Raw genomic sequence first — 25,612 nt, forward strand, 5'->3', positions numbered from 1 at the left:
CCCTTTCCCAGCCCCTCCCTGCCTTAAGATGCTGATGGCATTTTGGAGGGATGTTGCCCTGTATAAAAGAGACACAAAAATGTATCTTGCCACTGAAAAAAGCTGAGATAGTAGCTGAGCATTTTAATTAAAAAATAAAAAGCAGATAAAACCTTTTTACATTACTGAGGGTCTTCCCTAGAAAGCATTAGGATCACTGTAGAATTAAGTATCATTGTAATTGTAATGAGGTAAATGCCTGTCCCATTCTCCTCAAGATGGCAATGTGCTTTCTGGCTGTCTCTCCTGGTGTTCTGTAGACTGAAATGTTTGACTGCTTCTGTTAATATTGGATAATATATACAATAATGAAGACAGTCTGGTTTCATGAAGGTCATTTTAATCTTATAAACGGATCAGATGATGACAGCCTGCACCATGGGTAAAAGCACACCTTTTGATCCACCTGTGCAGAACTGCAGAGGGGATTAACCCTCTTTCTCCTTTACCTTTCATAGGAGGGAAACTCTGTGTGCTGTTCGCCACTGAGGGTGGATAAGAACCAGTGTCTTCAGAGTTATTGTCAGAACTGCATCCCTCTTACCAATTGTTTTTTCTAAACAAACAAGTTCTTGGGGGCCATGTGGAAAGCAACTTGGCATTTTCAGAAAGCATGATCTGCTTTTTGATTCTTTATACTTTGGCATGTTTATTCATGGCACTTTTATGTAGTCTATTTGAGCCAAGCTATTAATTAGCAGCAGTGCACCTTTAATATAATGACTGGGACACACTGGGCAGATTGGATGAAGTTCTTCCATGTTTGAAAGCATATACTAATTGGTTTTTATGAACAGTATGCACACAGGTTTGAGTAGATATCAGAGGATTCATGACAGCATGAGAAGGAATCACTGCAGCTGAATGAAGTAATATTTGCTCAAGAAACCTGAACTGCAGCTGAACTAATGTCCAGAACTGGGGGATGCCTAAGAGGCAGACAGTTTTGCTTCTCAATAAGTAGCATTTGCTGTTGCAAAGCGCAAAAGGAATATGCACTAATCTGCCTCATTTGAATTGGAAAATGAAAGTTAGTGATCAATTCTGTATGACACACAGTTCTTCAGAGGACATTAGGAAGGGGGGTGGAATGACCAAGAAGGCCAGAGACACCAACTGGAGTGATGCTATAGTAAAAACTTTCTTATTCTTTTTACTGTTATGTTGTCCTTTACTCTTGTAACGATAAAAATTAAATAAATTGCAGAAATTACAAAATGCCCAACTGCCAAAGTATTATAAATAGAAAGTGTTCCCAAGTGTATCACTTGTAACACTGCTACAAGAGTTCCTTGTTTTTCATCGTAAAAAATGTTGCACAAAGGGAAGACATAAATATTTGACTTTTTTTTTCATCTTTCCATTTAATCTTCTGCTTTGCTTCCTCCTACATCTGTTTTATTCTTGTTGAAGGATGATGTAGGTGCAAGAGGAAAAGGAGGAAAAACCCCAAACCCACAAAACAACAAAAACCCCACCAATGTTGGTCTATACACTTAGTTCTGTGTGTTTAGCTGTGTAAGACTGCAGAAATGCCTTACCAGGTAGGAGATGGTACTTAGGGAGAGCATTATGGTGCTGATACACGTGGCCCATTTCCTTTCTATTTTCTCCATCATCGACAACTGTTGGATTAGGAATCTTCAAGTCATCTTTTAAAAATTGATCACACATATACCTAAGATCAGCTCAGTTGGTTAGAGAATGGTGTTGGTTAGACAACACCAAGGTCATGGGTTTGATGCCTGTATGGGCCATTCACCTAAGAGCTGGACTTGATGACTTCCAACTCAGAATATTCTGTGACTCTGTGATAAATATCTGTATAGTAACAGCACATGTAGTAACTGTGCTCAATGAAATGAAGTTTGGCATCCTGATGCGAGAATCCCTCTATAAAAAATGCCTGGAACCACTCAGAATTCAATGGAAGCTTAACAAAGAGAGGAGCAATTCATTTGCCCACTCTCAGTTGAAAAATGAAGCAAAATTTTGGTGCTTTTCAGGTCAACCTACCTGCTGCGTAAATGTCTTGAAAGCATTTGAAAATAAAACAGTTTGAATAGAGTAAAATAATGTTTTTGTAATGCTGTGTTTTAAGCTCAGGTATGCCTGGTTTGAAGAACTTACCTGCATGGTCTTAAGCATGCTCATATATTGAATTTTTGCATGTGATGTTATTTGGGTAACCCTGCTAAAAGAAGCCAGCGCCCATTGGTGCATGCAAATTGGAGGGTTGTGAGTGAACAAAAGTATTAAAACCTTTTTTGTTGTTGTTGTTCTTTCAACTGATCAAATATAAAATTGGCTGATCAAGACATGGACTTAAATAACAAAATAATTTGCATCTGCAGTGCTTAATTTTCAAATTTAATAGCCCAAGCTATTAATCTGTTACTTCTAAATAATAATCTCATTTGTAGACAACATTATTCATTTGGAAAAAGGAGTGGGAATTCTGAAACTTTCCACTCATTTATTTGTGAATCGGTTAAGCTACATTTTGTGAAAATCTAGTCATATAACTTCTGTTGGTGTCACAGTTTTGTTTTGAAAGTCTTAGAGTGGGCATCAAGACAAGGCAAACCAGATAGTTTTCATTGACCCCTGTTTTGTCAGGGTAGGGTTGAAAAATGGGAGCTAGACAGTCGGCAACTGTGACTTACTCAACCATGCTGAACACAGAGCTGCTGCATAGAAAGCGTTGCATTGTCAGCTGAATGGTCTTCAGCACACCTGACTTGTTCTCTTGGCTGAGGCCTCCAGAGCTCTAATAAATATGTGGAAAAGATTGTTTTTTAAAAAACATTTGCTGCCCCTCCCCATCCTTCCTCTGCTTTCAGGTGGCATTATGAAAACACACAGGTCCAGGTGAACTCTTTGATTTTCCTACCTGGAAAGTGGCTGTGTGGAATTACAGTAACTGATGCAGTATATTTTTATGTAGACAATAATTTTGCTAGCCACCTAGAGATATAATTTTGTGAATTCTGCTCCAGGATAAATTGTACTCACTGATGTAAATCAAGCATAACTTTCTAGGAGTCTGTTAGAGTTTTGTTTTTCTGGTTCCAAAGAATTTAAGCTTTCTGGCCATGGTCTAGCTGCATTGTACAACTGGATTTATATATGTGGTACAATGTGACTTTGGCATATGGATGAGGAATTGCAGAGTTTATGGGTTTCTCCTGTTAAGGACATATTCTCTGTAACTGCAATATATAGCACCCCATCCTTTTAATCCAAGATTGATTCTTATTTTTCAGGTCTCTAGAAAAATATTTTTTTCCTCTTGCTTTATGGTAAAATTGACTAGCAGTGGGCTTTATTTGAAAAGATATTAAACTCCTTTTTTTATTAGCATGAACTGCATGATATTTTAAGGAGAATAACAGAATATTAATTTTGTTTTGGTCTCCTTCTGTAGAATTCCTCTAGTACACGTATCCTAACTGAGTGAGACACCACCTTCTTTACCCATGTTCCTCCTTTGGTGAGAAGCAGTTACAGTAATGTTACTAATTAGGCAGTGTGCATACTGTGGACTATGGGCTATCTGATGTAGTTTTACCAATGTAGTATGTTGATCTGTAGCAGTGCCTCATTGTCCCTGTCCCGTCTCTTTTACTAAGTTCAATGTGTCTTGTTTTTACTTTCTTGGGTTCCCCTTTTGTCAGTTTGGGCAGTGGGTCCAGACCCAGTGTGCAAAAAGTTCTGCTGTCCTCATTCTGCATTTTTCTGATATACCTGGATCAAAACCCACCACTTTAATACTGTATTGAAATGAGGCTAGATGCTTTTAATTTAGCACACACCATTATTCAATTTCACTTACCATTTGACATGAGTGAGGTGTTCCAGTCCTGTAATCTGAACAATTAATTTTTTAAGTAATTGCCTGTCAACTGTGATGGGTGAGCAGCAAAACTGAACGAATATGGGTAGCACTAATGCTGTTTCCCCAGGAGCATTGTTTGCAAGGGCAACTGTGGTATAACCTTTTGAAGAAGAAATGGCTCCTCTTTCCCCTTTGGCTTATAATTCAGGGGGTGAAGTAAGCACCTCAAAGCTAGGCTTCTTTGCCAAAGAACCTTAAAGCAATCAGCCAGGTTGGTGAGTGGTTTTCTCTCTGTGATTATTTTTTTTTTTAAGGGATTGGGTTTGAAGTTATGTAGGGCTTTTTTGTTGTTATTGGGGGTTTTGGGTTAAGTCGTTTGTTTTTTTTTTGAGACTGAAACCAACCTGGTGTTTGATACTGAAGTGTTGAGAGACCAGTCTGTTTAACTTTGAAAAGAATCCCAAGTACCTTGGGGATGTTGTAAATCCAGATTCTTAGAAGAGCAGAATTCTGCTGTAATGACTCCACTCTAGAGATATTTCAGTCATCAGCTTGTTTTCCTATTACTGCAGTGTGTTGTACAATGTGATATTTGGAAATTAGTACCACAGCACAAGAGAGGTTTCTACCCGTTTTAAATGCGTGTGACCTCTGGGCTCTGTGGAGGAAGGCACTTGACTGAGTGGAAGTATTTGTGACCCTGACTCCAGTGAGCTGGGAAGATGTAGGTGTGAGTGTTGATTCCAGGTTGTAATGCACCTATACAATCTACTGGTCTGTCTCACACCAGGTTGATTTTGGTGACTTTTCCCAATGAGCAAGTACTAAGCTGGTGGGGGTTTGGCTTTAACTGCTGTACCTATCACCATCCCCAGGCAAGGGACCTGAAACTCTTTACGCTGGGCAGAAACTCAATGACAATGAGTGGCACACAGTCCGGGTCGTTCGGCGAGGAAAGAGCCTCAAGCTGATCGTGGATGATGATGTTGCGGAGGGTAAGTGTGATGTATGACTATTTTTTGATCATTATCTTTGTATCTCTATTCCCAGTCTTTCCTCTGCCATTAAGCCCCTTCTCCCTGTTCTTGTATCTTTTCTTCCCCCCCCCTTTCTGTTACTACTTGTGTATTATTTAGTGTTACTGTATTGAAAACAAATGCTCAGATCTGAGAGACTAACTTCTTAGCCAGCACCAGAAACTTCTGTGACAACTATAACGATATGAAATATAAGTTTAGGGGACAGATAAGCTTACATATATACCTGAGACTGCAGAGGTGTTAAGCAGCACTCTCTCTTGCTTCAGGCTCCAGTTGTGTTAGATGTGAGTATACCCCATTCCTGAGCTGCAAATGTGGTTTCCAGTGCTGTGGAATCAAAGCCAAGGCTCTCCAAACTTTCCTCTGCAAAAACTTGTCCTTTGATAAACCAGTATTCATTACATGTATTAGAGAGCATGGATTTATGTCTCCACTGTTCATTGTGTGGGTGTGGTTGTTTAGGGGTTTTTTTGCAGTTGGAGGGGTTCTTAGTTTTTTGGTGTGTTTTTTTTTTTTTTTTTAATCCAACTTCTTGTGCTTATGTTTCAGAGCCTTCCAGAAGAAAAAGCAAGCAAAGTAGTTTGTTCTCAACTTTTTTTTAGAGGTTAGGGAGGATTCTGACTCACCAGAGTGTATCATATCACATTGAGTATGTCAACCCTTTTTTCAGATAGCTTTTTGAGCTCCTACTTCTTTTTGCAGAGAAACGTAGTTGAAGGGAGGAAAGAAAAGGTCAATCACTCAGGAAAGCTGATGTCTCCCAGGTTGAGATTTGCATTGAAATGATCAAGGTGCTTTAGATTGATCTTTTCTTCATTACAAAATTTTAGATGTTACATTTTTCTGGTCCATTTTTCCATAACTGCAAGAGCCAGAAACTTATCTATCTTTTTTTGAAGGTCTAAAATTCTCATAATTGTAAATAGCTGTATGAAGCTGTTTTTTGAGGAAAACATCAGCAGCCTGAAGGCTGGTAATAGAATCAGAAAGAACGGGAACCCTGGATTCAACACTGATGTGGGTATGTTTATTTAGTTGTGACCCATGATGTTTTGTCAGAAGCTGAAGCTTCTACTTGGAAGGCAACTAGAAGTAATGGCTGCTGTATGCATAAAGGTTTTTTTGCAAAAAGCTTTTCCTGTATCCAATCTCTGAAAATAAGTTATTTTTATTCTGTACGACTGTGATTAATTTTAAATATTGTAGTAATTTAGATTATTTGGAAAGCCGTGAGCCAGAAGTTTGAAATAAACCAATAGAAATGGGTTTGCAGTAAAATGGTTTGAGGTATGTTTGCCCTGTGCTGCGCTGTATGGGCTGTGAATTTGCAAGAGAGAACAAGAAACATATGCTAGAAAAATCTTTCCCTCTGGTTGTTGGAAGACAACTTTGGGGGTGACTTGATCAAAATTAGCTTATAGGAAAAATAAATTTTATTTAAGAGGGAACTTTCTGAGTTAGTGACATGTGCTGGCAAACATTTCGTCCCTATTACTTCTGCATTGGAGAACAATTCTTCTAGGATATGCTATTTTAGGAAGCCCCACGAGGTGGCACTCTTTGCATTACTGAATCAATCCCCAAAAGCCATCTGTTTTTGAAGTCTTTTTTTCATGGAACTGAGTTTATAAATAATAATGATACAATCCTATACCAAAATAGGATACGCATATGCACAAGTATATGAATTACATAATTAAAGATGCATTACAGCTAAAAATATCTGTTAAAAGAATGCCATCATGTCAAAGTCAAAAGTCAGAACAGCCAGAGTTAAGATTTTCTGTGCAGTCTGCATCCCACTTCCTTGGGCAGATGATAACAGTCTTGAGTGATGTGGTCACATAGATTTTTCCACAGGATTCTTGCTGTCTTAGACATAGATCAGAAGTCTAAATTAGGCCCCAGTAAAAATAAACAGCCTGTTTGATTTCCATCTTCTTATTACTTGTTTGGAACAATGCATACCAGCTAAGTTTTGCTCTAAATATAGAACTGGGTTTTTTTAATTTTATTTTATTTTATGTGTGTGTGTTTTGTGCTACTCGTCAATGTATTTATACAGAACTAAGAAGCTGCAACTGGATTTATTCCCTTGTCTCTTATGTGAAGCAAGTGGGCGTCTTTTTCCCATTTTACAGGTCTGGAAACAAGGCACCAGATTAAAGTTGGATGTATTTGGTACAAATTTGGCATGATTTTTCACTCATTTTCATCAGAAAGATTCAGCATGTCTGTAAATTATATCCTGTAAATTAGTTCAACCCTGCTACCTGGAGAATTAGGTCTAGACAATTAATGACCACCGATGAAAAATTTGTAATGAAGTGTCTGACTTGGCTTCCTGTAGGACATCTAAGGCAGAAACAGAATGCAATTCCTCTGGACAGCATTTTGCTGTTTAATCAAAAACCTTCGTTCCACATTCCAATCCACCTTAGAACATTAGTGATAAATGAGATGCAAATATAGAAGATATGTTCCACCCTACAGCATCGTGCAAACACCCAAATACCACTTGAACTAAAGAGCTTCTGATTGCTGTAGTAGTTACAATACTCTCTATAGAGCACAGAGGAGGATTTGGAGGTGAACTCTGAAGGTGGGGCTGATAGCTAATGAGATCAGAAAATATTGGATTTCATTCCATGATTTTCTAGGATATTGCATCTCTTTTCTGATTCTGCTCTTATATTGCCATGTTCTTTTCAGCCTTTCACTGAAATACCCTTAACTTGCTATACTACTGCTTCTAGCACTATCTCTTTTTTCCTAAGCTAGCCCCCGTTTTCTCAGTTTTCACCTCTTCTAAGATTCTGGTCTCAGCTCTTCTAACCTCCTGCACTCCATTTTTAATGCCCCCTATATTTGGGTTCCCTGTCCCAGCATACTCCAGATTTCCCAGTCCTGGCTTTTCTCTCCTTCAGGCCACCACTACTTCTTTATGTTTATCTAACTACAGAAAAACAAAGAGGAAGAGTTTTCTTGCTCTTAGTCCTTGCAATCTCATAGTTTAATTTTTCTAATTTTTTGAAGTAAAGAAGCAGGATTTTTTTTTAAAGAGACTCTTCTAATTTTATTTTTAAGAAGGTACACTTCTGGTTTGGAAAAAATCATAACTTTTCATTTGATAACACTGAAGCTGAAACAGCCTCTAAAAATCACAGTAGTGGAAGTGAGAAAGTTTGTCTAAACAAACTTCTGAATATACTGTTTCAGTTTCTGGGAACTGGCCTTTTTCAAACTAAAATAATATTATTTCTGGTAAAGAACTGGTCCAGGATTTAAAACATTTGCATTGTTCTTGACACTTGAATTTCTAAAAAGTCAGAAGTATGTGACTGTCTTCAGCTGCTTCTAAGTTTGATCAGCTCTATCTGCTTGGATTGAAGCTTTCAGTGGTATTTGTATAATTGCCTTTAAATTTAGATCCACTGCTGAAATTGGGAATAAGTGAAAAAATAAATTGGTTTGTGTAACATTTTTTCTTCATATTTGAAGTAGATACTTGAAAACATATTTTCTAATAACTGTGCTTGTTTGCTGTCTTTGCATAAAACTTGATCACATTTGGACAAAGTATAAACTGAAAAATGTTATGATCATGAGGGGCGATTTAGGAATATTTCAGTGTTTCCAGAGGCTCTAAGCAAGAAAATGACCATGAGTTTATTTAATCTGACTATTCATACACCACAAGCCAGAATGTATCATTCAAGTATCTTTTCAAATGTGTCCAGTTTTCCTTCTATCCACAAGAGAAAAAAAAAAAAAAGATTATGTTGGCATTAGTAAGAATACTCTTGAAAGGGCAATTTTTTAAATTTTTTTTTCCTTTTTTAAATGCCAAGGAACTCTCTAGGTAAGAAATGCTAGGAGATTTCAGGGGAGAACACAGAATATGAGAAAGCTTTTAAGTCCCAGTTGGTATAACCTATGGGAATTAAGAGGAATTTGTCCTGGATTTGGTTATGGTGACTAGTGTGATTCCCAGGTATAATCCCAATGCCTCAGAAATATCTCTTGCAGTGATGAGTCAAGAGTTGTGTATATATGCTTACTGTCCAGGAGATGCAATCAAGTAGGATACTGTTGCTAAATTTTGTCTATCTGCAGCACGCTGGAAGCATTTATGCAGGTCTTTATCCAGTTGTCAAATTTCACAAAACTAGTGTGAATTTGAATATTTTCATCCCTTCTGTTTTTTAAACCTGGTGAATTTGATCAGCATGTTAAAATATTATTAGAGGCAGAGGGACCAACAAGGGGTGTGGCTAAGAGCTTTGGAAAACCTTCTAAAAGGAAGGACTTTGCCTGTGCAGTGATTACAATGGTGAACAAAACAGACTTGACTTGGGGAAAATTTAATTTACTGCCAATTAAAGATAAGAGTTGGATGGTGAGAAACAAAGACAAAAAGTAAAACACTGCTCCCCACCCTCTCTCTTATTGGGTTGACTCCTTCATTCCTGACTCACTGCCCTCAACCAGTGGAGCACAGGGTGGGGAATGGTAGCTGTGGTCAGTCTGTAACAGCTCCTCTCTGATTCTCCTTCCTCCTCATACTTGCGTGTGTGACTAAATAGTTAAAACTACCTTGATGAAGAACTGTGGAGGACTACAATAAGGTTGGCTGAAAAGGTTTTCATTCTGATGTTGCCTGAGTTGTCTTGATAGCATACTGCTGTATTTCATGTGTCTGTGTGGGTTCTGTGTCTGCACTGGTGCCTAGACACTTATTGAAATATTTAAATATGATGTAAGAGTAGTCCGGCATATTTGGTATACTGAATAGCTTGGATATTTTAATTGAGAGGTTAAAATCTGTAATGATGTGGCAAATAGCCCAATGGTAGGCTGGCAATTTAAATATACAATTTAAATATACAGAGGGCTTTTTGCCTGTTGCATTCTTGTGTGTTTCCCTCCTGCTGTGCTCTTAAGAGAAATAACATCAAGCTAAGCACCAGGAGAGAATAACAGAAAAAAATATTAGTTATTTTGTGATTGTTCTCACTTCTTTCACTGCTCTATTTATATTAATCTATGTTTATCAAATATTTTCAGGAAACGCACCTGTAAGAGTTGTTTAAGAAGTGTATGAGTTGTTTGGCAGATGAACTGTTGGACCAAATACATCACTGTAGGCTTTAAGGGAGAGACCTGGTCTTCTTCACAAACAAGGAAGTCTGTGAAGCACAGGGGAAAATAGAAAGCTTACTGCCCATGGCCCTTTACACCTGTCTTTTCTGCCAGATTTTGGCAACTGCTAGACTAAAGTGTCTCCACCAAGATTCTATACATTCTTATGCAAGCTATCAGCAGTGATCAGATAGGATTAAGTTAGTACTGCTATTAGTCTGGAAATTGGAGTGTGAAGAGCTCCATATAACCTATTACTTATCCCTGATGTTCCTCCTGGTTTCTGTCCTTCAGGCACAATGGTTGGTGATCATACTCGCCTGGAGTTCCACAACATTGAGACGGGGATCATGACAGAGAAACGGTACATCTCTGTTATCCCCTCCAGTTTCATCGGCCATCTCCAGAGCCTCATGTTCAACGGGATGCTCTACATTGACCTGTGCAAGAATGGTGACATTGACTATTGCGAGCTGAAGGCACGCTTTGGTCTCCGCAACATTATAGCTGACCCTGTGACGTTCAAGACTAAGAGCAGCTACCTGAGCTTGGCCACCTTGCAGGCTTATACGTCCATGCACCTCTTCTTTCAGTTCAAGACCACCTCAGCTGATGGTTTCATCCTCTTTAACAGTGGTGATGGCAATGACTTTATTGCAGTTGAACTAGTCAAGGGGTAAGTGTCCTTGTTATATTTTACCAGCTTATTTAGAGATAAACTTACTTATAGATAAGTTTAAAATGCTTGTATAAAGAGAATTCACCTCATACTGAAGTTGTCTTTGTTTGGTGAGGTGTAAGACAAAGCACTTAAACATAAACACTAAGCTTAAGACTCCGGATTTTATCACTGTCTTCCTCCTGTGGCTGAGGCAAAAACACTTTTATAGTGTGCAGCATTAATATTTTAAGTTGTTTGGATGTAGCTAGACTAATGTTTTGTCCTGTTAACCTCGCAGCTTAGCACAGAGGAGGAAGAAATGTGCTGAGGGCTCTGTATCTCTCTTCTCTACCCACTTCCCTTTTTTTTTCCTGTAATACTCATTTTTCTGCCAACTTCACTGGAGGGGAAAAAAAAGGATATGGGCTGCTGAATCTGTATTTCTGCTGGTGATATTTGAGGAAAAGCAAACTCAGCTTGCTTTTGAGCTGCTATATTCTTTTTAAAAGACCAATGGCTTATTTAAAAAAAAAAATCCTTTGTTAGATGAACAAATTTTGATCTCTTATGATTTAGTCATGGTAGACATGTTTTCCAAAAATACAGTTTAGTAGTCCTGTATATTTCAATTCAATCTGTTTCATTTTTAACTTTGCACATACTTCTTAAGTGGGACATTGAGTAATATAAAAAGCACCAGTCATGAGCTCCTGGTGCTCTGTTGAAAGTTGAGTTTTGCTGTCTTTTTTTTTCTTTTCTAAATAGAATATTTCTCTTCTATCCTCAGATGAATTTCTGTGTTTGAACTATATAAATAATTCAGGGTAACACTCTCGTGACTTCAGTCTTTGTTAGGGTCTTTATTTTTTACCAAAAGCATTCCTAATTGTTTTCTAGCTGTTTGAATAAGCCTAATGTAAATTTACTAAAATATTTCAAGTGAGTTTCCTGATTAACTTCTTAAGAGAGTTATGAAGAACTCAGAATGAACCTGAGGAATATATTCCCCAAATAAGCATATCTAACATTGCTCCCCAGTACATTTATTGATATTGCCAATTTAAAAAAAATAATTATATTCTCAGGCAGCATTTGTATGGATCTGCAAGAACTTTGTGGAAAAAAGAGGAATGCTTTATGGTTAGGATCTGATTATTTCAAATGTTATAATCTCAGAATATCTGTCACGAATTGGCCTCATAAGCCACCAGCATGCCTGTAGCAAATGTGGATAGTGCCTTCCCAAATCTTCGTTCACGAAGCCTAGCCATGAATCTCAGAATACTAATCCTTACACTTTGGTGGAAAGGAAACAACTACATCTTTTCAAAGCAATGGCTAATATTTTGGCTTACTAGAGCTTTCTAACCCAGAGATACTTCCCTTTGTGACTTTTGTAAGTATCAGCTCTGGCTAGAACAAGAGTCAGTAGCGCTGGAATTCTTACACAATTTTAACTAGCTCTTGTTGTGTTTACAGGTATATACACTATGTGTTTGACCTTGGAAATGGACCCAATGTTATCAAAGGCAACAGTGATCGTCCTCTTAATGACAACCAATGGCACAATGTCGTCATTACCAGAGATAACAGTAACACACACAGCCTAAAGGTGGACACTAAGGTGGTCACTCAGGTTATCAACGGTGCCAAAAATCTGGATCTTAAAGGTAAACTCTACAAGACTGGTAGTTCCCCCCTTTATTCTTGCACTAGTAAACAAGAGAAAACTTAAAATAACCATGCATTACAGAACAGAAAATCTGGACTTTGCTAATTTTGGCTGTCAAATTCATTTTTCTCTTTCTTGTTTGGCACTTCCTGCAGGAGCACAGTTTGTCATATTTTACTTTTTTGGAAGTTAATTGTCATCTTACATTTTTTACTAGTTAGGTAGCAATTACAACTGGGATTATTGGTGGGGTTTTGCAGGGCTTTTTTGTTTGGTTGTTTGTTTGGGGTTTTTTTGTTTGTTTTGTTTTGGGGTTTGCTTTGGCTTTTTTTGTAGTAAAGAAGGCAGAAATGACTTCTTGCACAATATCTCACTCTGCTTTTAAATTTTTCTGAACATCTGTTCACTTTGTTATATTCACATTTGGTGACAAGGAAAGTCACTCTAGAAGGTATGTAACTTGCTCCTTCTTGTCTGTTTACCCCTCTCTCCTCTAGGTGATCTCTACATTGCTGGCCTAGCTCAAGGCATGTATAGCAACCTCCCAAAGCTTGTGGCCTCACGTGATGGATTTCAGGGCTGTCTGGCATCTGTGGACTTGAATGGGCGTTTGCCTGATCTTATCAACGATGCTCTGCACCGCAGTGGACAGATTGAGCGTGGATGTGAAGGTATAACTGATTTCAGAGAAGTTTCACTCTCAAGCACTCAATTCTTACTTCATTGCTGCCCTCTGTGCATCTCTTCCACTTTACTATTAATTTCATTAAGCTGCTTTCATTGCAATATCCTTCATTACAACTTATGTTTTCCAAATGCAGCTATTTGTGGCAAGTTTTTGTCCTACAAGAGTGGTTTATAAACATTACAGTACTCTTAAATACTTTGAAAGATGTTCTGAGCATTCAATTCATTTTTGCTTCAGAGCACCCTTTTTTGGGATTCACAGAAATAAGTATTTCAAAAAACAAGTAGAGACAGGGGAAATGGAAATGGAAGGTAGAAGGAGCTGAAGGATGAAGACTGGACTAAAAGAGGAGTTCATTTTTGAGGAAGTGGACCTCCAGTGAAAGCAGTGGGCCCATTGCCTCTTCTGCCTAGAAAATATTTCTCTTCTGCATTTTCTCTTTTCCAGCCAGAATAGAACTAAATGTGATGAGTTACTTTTAGAAGCATGTAAATGGTAGTGATATCCTGAAACCTCTTTAGGAATTTACTGTTCCTGCTAAACTCTCATTAATTAAAAAAATATTGACATCAGCAGCACTGACTCAGGAAAATGCATATGGTTTCAATTCCCAAAGCACTTGGGATACTTAGCATCAAAACCCCCAAGGTTTTGCTCTCTGGGTTAAATGACAATCACCACTGTGTCTAGTTCCACTCAATACCAGTCTGCTGTGTTGGCTCCCAGTCACTAGAAGAGGATAATTTTTTTCTGTAACATTGGTATGCATGTTTGCTAAGAAAAGATGTATGTCCTGAATTGATCCTTCAAAAATTTCATAAAGTTAAATTACTCCTTGGTTGTCTATCACCTACTGTGTCAAAATTACAGGTTATATCATGATGAAGTCATACCATTTGTCAAGACTGTCACTTAGGATTAAAACTGTCATCTTAGTGATATCTTTGAGTATTCAGGACACCGAATTGGCAGTCCTGTTAGATCTGTTCCCTTGCTTGTGTCTGTGTTCTGGTTGGCTGGGAGCTCTTGTGCCCCAGCCCTCCTTCCACACTCGCGCAGTGATACTCTCGTTTGTGGGAATTTTGTGTCCTCTCACAGGAGCTCACTTAGTGTCAACTTCCACTTCACAGCACTGGCAAGTGCAACAAAGCTGGAGAATGGATTTTTTTCCATCTTTCTCTCTTTTTTCTTAATAGTGTCTGTTAACCACACTGTTCCATGTGGAAATGAGCACATTGTAGCAGAACTGTCTTTGTCCATTTGTGGCAGACCCAGCTTGTCAAAAGAAGTGCACCTTTTCTGTATTATTTACAAGGAAAAAAAATGCATTTTAGTTTTTGAAAATGTCAAGTCTATTTATCCTTGGTGCACTGAAAGCTCTTCTTTAATCTTAGTGATTTGTTGATAATTCCTCTGTTTAAAATTATCTTAATCCATTGGCTGTTTAGCTGTCGTGATTTCTACTAACCCTCTGTCTTCAGAGGACCTCTCATTAGACTAACCTGTTGTTCTGTGTGTGGCTCAAGAGCAGAGTCATGATGCTTTCCCAGAAGACTCTTCACCATTCTAAGAGCTATGGTGTTTCCTTCTCATGTACCCAGTGTAATTCTTTGATTTAGTGTCCTGTTACTGAGGTTGCGTAAGGTCACTGCTACTCTCAAAATGCACAATATGGCACTTTGTCTGTGTGCCAGTATGGTACCAACACAGCTGTTGCCTGAGCATGGAGATTGGTTCACTCTTCGAAATATCTGAAATGTGATTCCTCCTTCTCTTCTAAAGCCCTTCAAACAGGATTCAAAATTTGAGAGAGATCTAAAGAAATGGATGGTAGGGTCAGTGATTGCCTTTGTTCTGCCTTTGGAAGAACATGATCTTCCAAAGCAGTGCCCATGCTGTCTTCCCAAGTGGTCCCTGCTCAGTACCAAAGGAACTGCTGAAGAGGAATGCATTCTTTTTGCCAACATGTTTAGAATTAGTAAAAAACCTGAGAATTTGGTCACCAGAAAGCTGTTTCATTTGTTGGTTTTGTTTGTTTTTTAATCATAGCAACCCATAAGGCTTCATTTCAGATCTTGGCTGCTGCCTGCTGGTGCCTATTCTTACAGTTGCCACTGAAAGTCACACCTATCTCCCCTTTCTCTAAGGAAAGAAAAACACAAAGCACGTTCAGTCCTTCTTTATGTCTCCCTAGTTTGCTTCCATCTCACATGATCTTGGATCCAATCTTAACAATGTTTTCAAGGGCTGAAGTCCCAAGCAGTCCTTGCTGCCTCATGGTGTTTAAATAAGTTTTTAATAAACAGTTGCAGGCTTTTTGTGTGAATAGTTGTGCTGTGTGTTAATTTGCCAGACATGTCCTTGTTTCATCATGAAGGGCGGTGGGATCACATCAATGATGAGAACATGCATGCTTAAAGAAATGTCATTCCATCCCCACATAGGAATCTTGCCTTTCAAATGTGATGTGAGAGAGATTTCTGCTAATGCTTGTCTCTTGTTGCGGCTTTGCTTTCAGAAGCAGAGGAGATTACAAGGTGGCAACTATTTTCTCAGAAACTGTCAATTTGATCTCAGGACAGAATCAAAGGATGTGTAGAGCAACGAAGCCTTGAGAATAGTGGAATGTGAAATGTAGGTCAGGAGACAGAGCTGTACCGCCTAAGACACACCAGCATCCTGTTCGTGTTTGTTATCTCTGTTCATGTATTTCAGTACCCTACTCCATACCACTAAATTCACGATTTTTAATAGGAAAATTATATTCCTTATTGTCTTGATGCTACTGCTACCTCATTTTATTCAGTTTGAGCAAGCCATTGAATTTCCTTGGCCACATTGTTTGTCTCATACGCTTAAGCATAATTCAGCCTCGCTGTGCAACAAAGCACAAACCTGTCGTGTTATACAATTATCTGTGTTCCAGTGGTAAGTAAGGCAGTGCTTCTACTTGAGTGGGAAGCACTCAATTATATTATAAATATAAATTATATTTATATTTTAATGATATATTTATAGGAGATCTTTTTCCTTGGGATCTGAAGAACCCCAAAGCATTCTTAGTCATATACATACAAGTCATTCTTGAAATGCAGACATTCCACCTACCATCACCCGAAAAAAGGGGTTGGCAAGAGGGCCTGAAAGAAAAGCTGCCAAAGGCAGGGAAGCGGTTGAGACTTAAGTGATTCTTGTGTCAGTGTTGGATCAGGGTACTGAAAACTCTGAAGAGACAAAATCACTTCTCAGAAAGGACTTGAAGTGGGGGGGGCCTCTTCTAGTGGAAGCTTGCAAGCAAGTGTGCCTCCTACTTTGGGCCTTGCTGTCCCCACCCATAAAATTCATCTGCAAGGTATTGTTCTAATTGTGATGAAAGTATGAAATTCAGCTGTGTCTTTTCAGACCACTTTGAAACAACGGGTGGAGGCTCCTAGAGATTACCAAACCATTAGAAACTGAGGAAAAGAAGTCTTCTATCAGGACCTGGTTTTCTCCAGTCTCCATCTCAACAGCCGATGGGGGGTGGTTGGAAATTTTTATACTCCTGAGTTTGCATGATACAGGCTATTTCTACGTCAGACGTACACAGTTTGAGAGAAAAGATGTCTGCATTATGGTGCACATACAAGAGTTGATATATGGAAGAAGTAGTTCCAGGTGACATCCTTTCCCTTCTTGAAAGGAAATAATTTAAACTTCAGATAATCTCTTTATTGGACTTTTAAAATCAATTCTTTTTTGCTGAACTCTTCATTTCTGGTCTTAGTACTAGATGAATGGATCAGTTTATTCCATCCACAAAAGTCTAGACTGAGTGACTCACTGCATTTTCCTCACTGGTCCTGGAAGAAGTTAAGCAGATGGCCAGCCTTTTGAGGAATTTAAAGAGGATGCCCCCAATATTAATGAGTACTTCCTGCATTTCAGGTGTTTTTTCACCTCTTTATTAATTTGCCATATGTTCTCCCGTGTTTTCCTTCCCTTTATTTGGACATCCTTATGTTGCTTACCACGGGCATTAGAGCTATCTGTAATGTAACTGCACATTCCAAATGTGTTCACTCCATCGTGCCCCCAACCAACCAAACCTAACAGAAGTGCTTAAAAAACATTTTATTTCTTTTACAAAGTGGTTTTTTATGTGCATTAGAGATGCTGCTTCTTCCTCACCTGTTCCACTGATAACAGCTTCTCACAAAGGAGAGTGATTATTATTAAACAGGCTGACACTGTTCCAGATGTTTTGGGACTTTTTTTGTCCTAATTTAATCTTCTTTCCAGATCCTGCAGTAAAATCATAATCTTTTGCAACTTTCCACGAACTAGTTTAGTTAACCTTTGGAATTCACTGGTGCATGAAAAGCATGAATGACACATACAGGCTAGATAATCAGAAACACATTTTGCATACTAAGCAGTATGTGGAAAACAGAAAATATAATCTCATGCTTAAAATCTCACAGCAAGATAATGTCAGAAAGGATTTCACCCTTCATCTGCTTAGTAGAGAAACTTCAAATCTGGTCATACTCCACTTTCTCTCTGGAATCAAAGGTTGTCCACTGAGGAGTGGAGCATTAATTTGCTCCATGATTGTTTGACATCTCTCCTATTCCTTCTGCTTTTGTATTCCATTCTCATAGTGCTACTGGAATTAAGGAACAAATATGGGCTTTGCTTCTGTTCAGCTACAAAGAAGATGTGGAGTGGGGCAGTAGGAAAAGTACTTGTTTGTTATAGAGAAATTGTTGGAATAAGTGCTGAAGATGATGCATGAAGAAATTCATTCTTCTTGTCTTTCTACTCCTCCTCCCTTTCTTTTGAATTTTGTTCAAGGAAAAAGGGATTTTTGTAGCTCTGTGTAGTAAAGCAGTTCCAAAAGGAAGAAAAATCTGACTATCTCGAAAGGGAAGGTAGTTGCCATCTTGAGTCATTTATGGGCTGTGAAACGATAGCAAAAATTCAAAATGTTAAACTTCTTAAGAACCACAGGAAATGGTATCTGTACATGCCAGTTCTAATTTATTGAGTCGTAAATGTGAAATGGAGAACTACCAATCTCTCTTCAGTATCAGCTGTGACATTAGAATTTTTTAAGAACAAAAGGTTAAGAGGGTAAGTGTGTACTTCTTAAATACCCATCTTTTGAGCAATGAGGTAATTGATTTGGTGTTTTCTCGTTCCTATTGTTCTGTGTAATAGAAATATGTAACCTTCAGTGGCAAGGGATTCAGGAACTGCTGCCTATGCTCCCATCTTTGTGCTCTGCTTTTTCCATGCTGAAAGAGAAAACTTAGAATCAAGGTATAACACATCAAAAGTCTATGTGGCTTCCTCATAAACTGGACTCCACTGAAAAAAAAAAAAAAGAAACTCTGTGCCTACATGGAAGAGCATCAGTAGTATTGTTTTACTATTTAATGTTGTTCGATTTTTAGTAAGTGTATTTGGATCTTTAGACAGTCAGACTTAGTAGATTTATGATTCTCTTTTGCCATATGGACTATGATTTGACCACAGATAACAAAATCATTCCCACCTAGGTGAAAGAATGAGATAGTACTCATCATTTTTGTTGATAGCTCTAATGACATTGAAGAACACTATACGAGTCTAAAACCTGAGCTGTTTTCCTGTTGATCCAAGTGTTCTTAAAGATGTACTGAAATCCATGAGTAGGTGACAGCTAGTGAGGGGGCAAGGTTTTACTGTCACTTTATATCCAGTGTCAAGTTCAGTTCTTGGGATAAACAGAGATTGTTGTCTTACAGAGTAATCAGTCCCCTATGGTTTTCTGGCACTAAATCCACTTTGGACAAAAAGCTGGAGCAATCTGTGCTTTTATGGAAGACAGAGAATTTAAATTCAAATACAGAGTCTGGATATAGAAAGAAAAAAAAATTATGCTTGACTGATGTACTGAAAGTCAAATATATTTTTTTTTTTTTACTTAAATGGATTCTAAGTATTTCTCAAATGAGACAAAATCTCTCGTAAGTTATTGTTAAATGCTGATAGATTTAAGATAGTGATATTTTTTCTTCTCTGTGTACTGTCTGTAAATTCTGTGGGTTTCTTTTGTGTGTGAATGAAATGCATTTCCTCTTTTTATTTGATTTTCTTATCTGTTGGTTTTTTTTTTTTTCTGACAAAGTTGGGTTGACCAAAGCTGACCTGCAAGGTAGAGAAGGTTGTTCTTTCTCATTACTGGTTTGAACTGAAAGATGCTTTTCTGTAACATTTGGTGCCTTTTACTGTATGCAGTCACATCTCTAAGAGAGGAACAGAATGACAAACTGTAGCCTCTGTGGAGGGCAATATCTGGGTTGAAGAAGGACACAGCAAACAGTGGAGGTGCTTTGATTGACCTGGGGGGTTTGACTGTATCAGAGTCTGAATAGCTGTAAGAACACCAGCTGATTTCCTGAAAAGCCTCACAATTATTCAGGCAAATAGCTAGTGTGGATAGAGACATAGAAGGCCCTTGAAGTTTTGCAACACACAAAAAAAATGAGTGAGATCAGGAGGTAAAAGCTGGTTTGTTTTTTTTTTAACTTATACTTTGAAAAAAACCCAAAAACCGAAAACCAACCAGAAATAAGTTTCTGGAATTTCAATTAAAAAAAAAAAAATCTCTAAACTACAAACTCCCTTAATATTTAGAATGGCATTTTACAAGCCATAATCTGGGCAGGAAGGGCTCCTCTCCATAGGAGGGCCAACACAGAACAGAGAACTGAGCATAGGAGCAGCAGTTAACACCAAGGGGAATGAGGAGGCCCCTTCTCCCCAGTCTAGTAGTCCGAGCTGCAAAAATTACAGTTATTATGTACCACAGAGCTCGTTCCCCAGCAGCTGTTGCTGCACCAACAATGTCAGAGGCACAGAGACACACAGAAGGTGTGTCCTTGTTGAGGAACTGTGTCACCAGGTCAAGGACTTATGCGAGGAAGTCAGTAGGTTGTTGAGCATTTGTGAGAATAAGAAAGAAATAGATAGGATATTCTCAGAGACCGTGCAGACTGTTTCCCCGGGATTTAAGTGAGGAAACGTGCCTATTAGAAGTTAATAGGTCTTTGATACTAGTATGACCAGAAGATGTTTTCCATGGCATTGAAAGTGTATCCTTTTAAATATGATAGTGAAAGTATGCTTCCCAACTCATCTGGAGAGACTGCAATATAGAGTACAAATTAATTTATTCCTGAGTGTTATGGAAGTCAATAAAAATGTTCCTAATTTTTAATGGAAAATGAGACAATGGTCTCAGGTATAAGGGGAAGTCAGGGGCATTGGACAGTGTCTCTGTTTAACAGTGGTGAAGCGAAAGATGGCTTTTGTTATGGTATCAGCTTAGTGACCCTGAAATTTTATGTCTAAGCCAAAGGTTTGGTCTAAGGTTTTATTGTGAGAGAAAACATGTAAAATGTTCCTATGTTACTCTATAGATAGAGACTTCCCAACATTTTTCATATCACTGAAATTAAGTTTTTGAGATTATAACCATGTGCTTTGTAAACTCAGTTTCTATTCGCTGTGTTTGCCCTGACAACCTGGTGATATTGCTGACCCAATCTAATGTAATAGATGCAATTTTCAGATTAAAATATTCCTGTTCTCTATTCCAGGTATAGGCAGGTAGCAATTACCTTTCCTTCAGGATATCATATGTGTGTTTAGGTAGGGTTTGGCGTTCTATGGCTCAACAGAAAAGGATAAAAATAATTTTGGAGGAATAAAGATATTTTAACAGATAAACAGTTTATCACTGTAGCAGTTGTTAATAGACAGAAGCATATTAAGAGACACCTTCTCACCCAATAGGTAATGATATTGACAGTTTGAGATAATTTTAGCAATCGGATGCATACAAAACATTGAATCTGAAAGATTTGACAACCTCCAGGTAGGCAGAAGTTAGTGTGGTGTATTTTGCTCTATGCATGTGGAGAATCTTACTGCAACTATGTTTTGTTGGCATCTCTGACCTATTCCCAGCTGTAAAAAGTTGAAGTACTGTCTTACAGAGGTTAGGGATTTAGAGACTATTAGGTGCTGCCCCTTGGTGAATTCTGAAGTTTATGTAAATGAAAGTGGTAAAAGATGAGATTTGAAAGACTATGAAATATATGCGGCCTGTGACTGATGTGATTAAAAAAGTGGCCTGGAACTACACTGAGTGTAAATAAGTTTAGGATTAAAGTGTTCTGTGCCATCCATTCAAACTGTGGCAGTGAATTTGGGATTTGGATTAGACATCAGCAAGTATCAAATCTCTCTGGCTGCAGTCACTGTTGTTCTTTCTAGTCACCTATGTCTCCATCAGAATTCGGAATGCATGCACAGGAGTTCCTGCTCAATTTCTGATGTCCATTGAAGTGGATACAGCAGGTTCTGGAACAAACAGATTTGTTTGTTGTTTTGATTTTTCCAGACTTCAGAGAACCTAAAGGCTTGTCAGAGCTGTGAACATTATTCCAGCCCAAGCTCAAATTGTTACAGAAGTCTGAACCCTATAGGAATATTTTCCCTTCATATGGAGACACCTGAAGCCTAAGGGGAAGCATTTGTCTTGAGTGTATAATGTGGATTATTGGCTTTTCAGGAAACCAACCTTTGCTGAATAGGTTTGGCCATTTCAGAATAGGCCATGAGGCTTGGAACTTTTATACTGCTGTGATTTGCATAGGAAAGGGTGTTTTTTCAATTGGCTGTATTTTTCTTGTTCACATACAGCCCTTTCAGTTTTTCCTTTCTGCTTTTAGTTTCTGTCTGAATGCTGTTTACTTCCTCTACTTCATTTGCATCTCCCTGTCCCTTGTCACATCTTGGGTGCTGGCATACTCCCTTTTATGCAGTTGATTTTTTGTTGTATGGCTGGGGTTTCTATTGGTTTTGGGTTGTTTTTAGTTCTTCCCTCACCAGCATGTGTATGAACATGTTGCTCAAGACCATATAGGTTGCTTAGAGATGGAGAGTGACAAGAGGGAGGAAGACATGTATATGTCTATAAGGTTTCTTGGAGGGTAAAAAATCCCACCACCTTGCAGATCCATTCTCCGTGGATTGCTCTTGCTGCTGATTCCCTTCTCTTGCTGCTGATTCCCTTCTCTTGCTGCTGATTCCCTTCTCCTGTCACCTTGAGATCAATGTGCTTTCTGTGGGAGAAAGCACATTTGTGCATATTTGTTATTTTAACTATTCCCAGTTACTGAAGTTTTCAGACCAGCCACTTATTTGGAACAGAAGGATTCTGCATCATAGCTGACATCAGGTGAATGAAGCGTTCAGGTTCTGTTGAGGTACTGAAATAAGCGGCTGCATTTTCAGAGGACTAAAGAATGCTGGCTTTTGAGTTATTTCTGACAATCAGTAACTTTAAATTTGGAACGTGACAGATGTCTAACCTTATTTAGGTGATGAAAGGAATGATGAGTTCTTAACAAAATATGAAACTGAGAGTTTGAAGAGCTGGCCTTGCAGTCCTTGAAAATCTCTTTGGTTTTTGGGTTCTGGTTTGCTATGTTAGTCTGTGATAGTCCTGCTTTCTACTACCTGTGACTCAAAATACAAGATCTAACTTTCTGAATCATGCACTGAACCTTGACTATACTTTAGTTTAGTGTGCAAAGTAAATGTTGACATACCACCAATATGTATTTGACAATTATAGTATGTGTGATATGGTCCCTCCCATGAAGTGATAGTTTCTTCAGATTCAGACTCAGTTTTTCTCACTTTTTACCCAGAAAAAAATATTTTTTCCAAATTATTCTGAAATTGGAAAACTTAATGGGATTAACTTAATTTCTTACTTAACCTGCACTGAGTGAGTTCTGGAACAGGTTTATTTTCTGCCTTGGGTTTTCGTTTCCAAAACCTGATGTCTTGGAAGTTCAACCTCTCTGAGCTGAACTGGTACTGGACGTTAAATTAAGAAAAGCTGACTGCCTCTGGTTATGAAAGAGGAGTGCTGACAAGTATATTGTAGATCTATCATAGGTATAAATTGATGGTAACATCTGACTAGTAGTGGTAGAGATATCTTAGGGCTTGATGGTCTTTGTATTTAGGAACTGTGGGACAAAAGAAGCACCTTATTCTGCAAAGACTGAAAAGATGTCTTCTGTGTATTAGTTTCCTATTGCTTCCTAACCTCTTTGAAGATACAAGGGGAAAAGATGAGAGCATTTAGGGAGATGGGGAATGAAAATGGGCCCATGTTGTCGTTGAACCATGCCTGTTGCAGATCTTCATCTTACTGAGAAAATAATGTTAAGAGAAATGGTTGATTCCTTTCAGTAACAGTGAATTTTTGATGTGTGAAGGAAGGTGTTATGTATGAGAGAAATAACGGCTTGCTTGTCTTTGTGCTTATTGCTATTTGTGATCAAAGCATGAGGCAGTTGTGTAATAATCCTGTAGCTGCTGCATAAAGAAACTGATTTCTCATGTAACTGGAAAGAACAATAAACACAATACTATCTTTTATTCCTGAAGTTGCTTTTTCTGCAAAGGGCTTTCCAACAATACAGAAGGAATGGTTTTTCTTGCCAGTGAAACACACCTATCTGTGGGATGCAACATGGCAGTTTTAGCACCAGGCAGCAGAATTAATTTCTTTTAGTTTCAGGGCAAAGAGAAACCTACCATACAGCTGAAATTGCGGGAAAGAGGGTAGACGAAGTAATTTAGCCAAGCAGAATATGGATAAGAGATCTGGCTGTTATAGTCTTCTAAGGTGATTTTTTTCAAATGCTTAGTAGTAAAATAAACAAACAATACATCTGGATAGGTAACTTTGAAGAAAAGTGTAGTACTGGACTCCTTCCCAGGGAGGGAGGTGCAACAAATCCCAGATCCTGCAAGTCCTCAGATACTGAGCTGTTCCAATAAAAATTAGAGATGCAGACATAAGATCAAAAGGACATAGTTGAAGAATTCTGCTTTGCCATCTCAGTTGGGAGGCCTGGTCTGGACAGGATGAAACACAGCAAGTCACCCTTCTATCAGGGATGCTTTTCTGCACTGAGGACTTTTCCACTTTGATTCTATACCTACGGCCCACTCATTCTCCTCTCCACTGTCCATGTGGTATAAAGAAGGCAATGCGCCAAGCCCAGCTACAAACAGACAACAAAATCAGAGGTATTTCAGATTATCGTGTGAAGACTGGTTCTGAAACTTCACTTTTAAATACTTTGACTTCTTTAAGTGTTGTCAAAGGAATGAGCTTAAAAATAGACCTTAGCCCTGATGGCATCAGTAATTTAGAAACAATTCTGCTGCTTTATATATAAGTTGTTTGTCATCTTCTTTCCTTGTTTGTTAGCACTAAAGGGCATGTGCGTGGTAACACAATCTTCATGTTTTATAAGCCTTCCTGTGCTTCTATTGCTTTGCTCCCTAATCCTAATCTCCTGTGACATCCTTATTAGTTGCTCTGATCAAAATTCTGTTGCCACAGATGGAGGATTATGACATCAGGCAAGGACTGTAAGCAGTAGGAATAAATGAACTCTCTGAGACAAAGGTCCTTTTATGATGCAAATGGCCCATAATACTAAGGAGTGAGGCAAGGTGTAATATGCAACATCTATGCTGTGCCATCACAACTGACTCTGAAGATGGCAGATCAGGCTTCAAACTTCCTTGTGGTATTTTCAAGCTTTCAAATTTCCTCATTATTGTGGTTTGTTTTTTTTTTTAATTATTTTTCTTCTTTTTTTTTCCCTCTGGCTACTGTGAAAGTGCTGTTCCCATATTCACAGTTGGTTACTGTAAAATACAATTCAGAAACCGTAATACTGGCATGAATTCAAGTACTTCGGCTCTCTGGACTTGCTCACTATTAACACCTCAAGCCACAAGTATGAGGCCTCATGCAGCCTTATTCCTTGAGTAGAGTCCTTTCTCTTGGGGCACCTAGACAAAGGATATGCCCATCGTCAAGTCCAGTTACTGATTAACGAAGAGTGTAGGAAGAGTGGAGAATCATTGTCATTGAAAATGCTGTTCTGCTCTGCTTCTATATAATGATGTTTACAGTTGATACTGTATCAAGTTTGCATAGATTCACAGTTACTTTCTGGATTTATTTTTAAATATATGTGTATAACTTTATACCTTTAGAACATTCATATTTGTGGTTAGAGGTTAGATGGTGGGATAGTGATGTACAGGAAGAGGTATCAGTTCGTCATTCCTTATCCTCAGATAAGGAATCCTCAGAATTCCTTATCCTTGGACATTTTAGGCAAAATGACAACTAATATTCTATTTCAGATTGTTAAATGTCATCCCTTCTTTTGCTGGGCCAGAGTAAGTCTGAAGCAAGTGTCAGATCACAACCTGATGCATGTGTATCTATATATTTATACCCATTTTTTACAAGAGGGAAGTGTGTACATACATGTGCCTTCCAGCCCACACTGGAAAGTCTGTCAGCTCTGTTGTAATCCTAGAAGGGATCTGTTAACTTCACACTGTGCTACTGAGACCACTGGGATTTACATGGCTGCAAATGAGAGTC

General features: G+C 38.4%; 1 protein-coding gene across 26 annotated transcripts in view; it reads left to right on the forward strand.

The window, feature by feature from the left end:
• Positions 1–25,612, forward strand: part of NRXN3 (neurexin 3) — a 1,006,081-nt gene that overhangs the window by 443,541 nt on the left and 536,928 nt on the right. For all 26 annotated transcript variants that reach the window (XM_032692472.1, XM_032692493.1, XM_032692495.1 and 23 more), the window contains 4 exons: positions 4,753–4,872; positions 10,354–10,735; positions 12,200–12,390; positions 12,890–13,063. In XM_032692472.1, coding sequence (XP_032548363.1) covers positions 4,753–4,872; positions 10,354–10,735; positions 12,200–12,390; positions 12,890–13,063 — 867 coding nt within the window. The remainder of the gene's footprint in view (positions 1–4,752; positions 4,873–10,353; positions 10,736–12,199; positions 12,391–12,889; positions 13,064–25,612) is intronic.

The sequence above is a fragment of the Chiroxiphia lanceolata genome, chromosome 6 (genome assembly GCF_009829145.1).
Source record: "Chiroxiphia lanceolata isolate bChiLan1 chromosome 6, bChiLan1.pri, whole genome shotgun sequence".
Classification (NCBI taxonomy): Eukaryota; Metazoa; Chordata; class Aves; order Passeriformes; family Pipridae; genus Chiroxiphia; species Chiroxiphia lanceolata.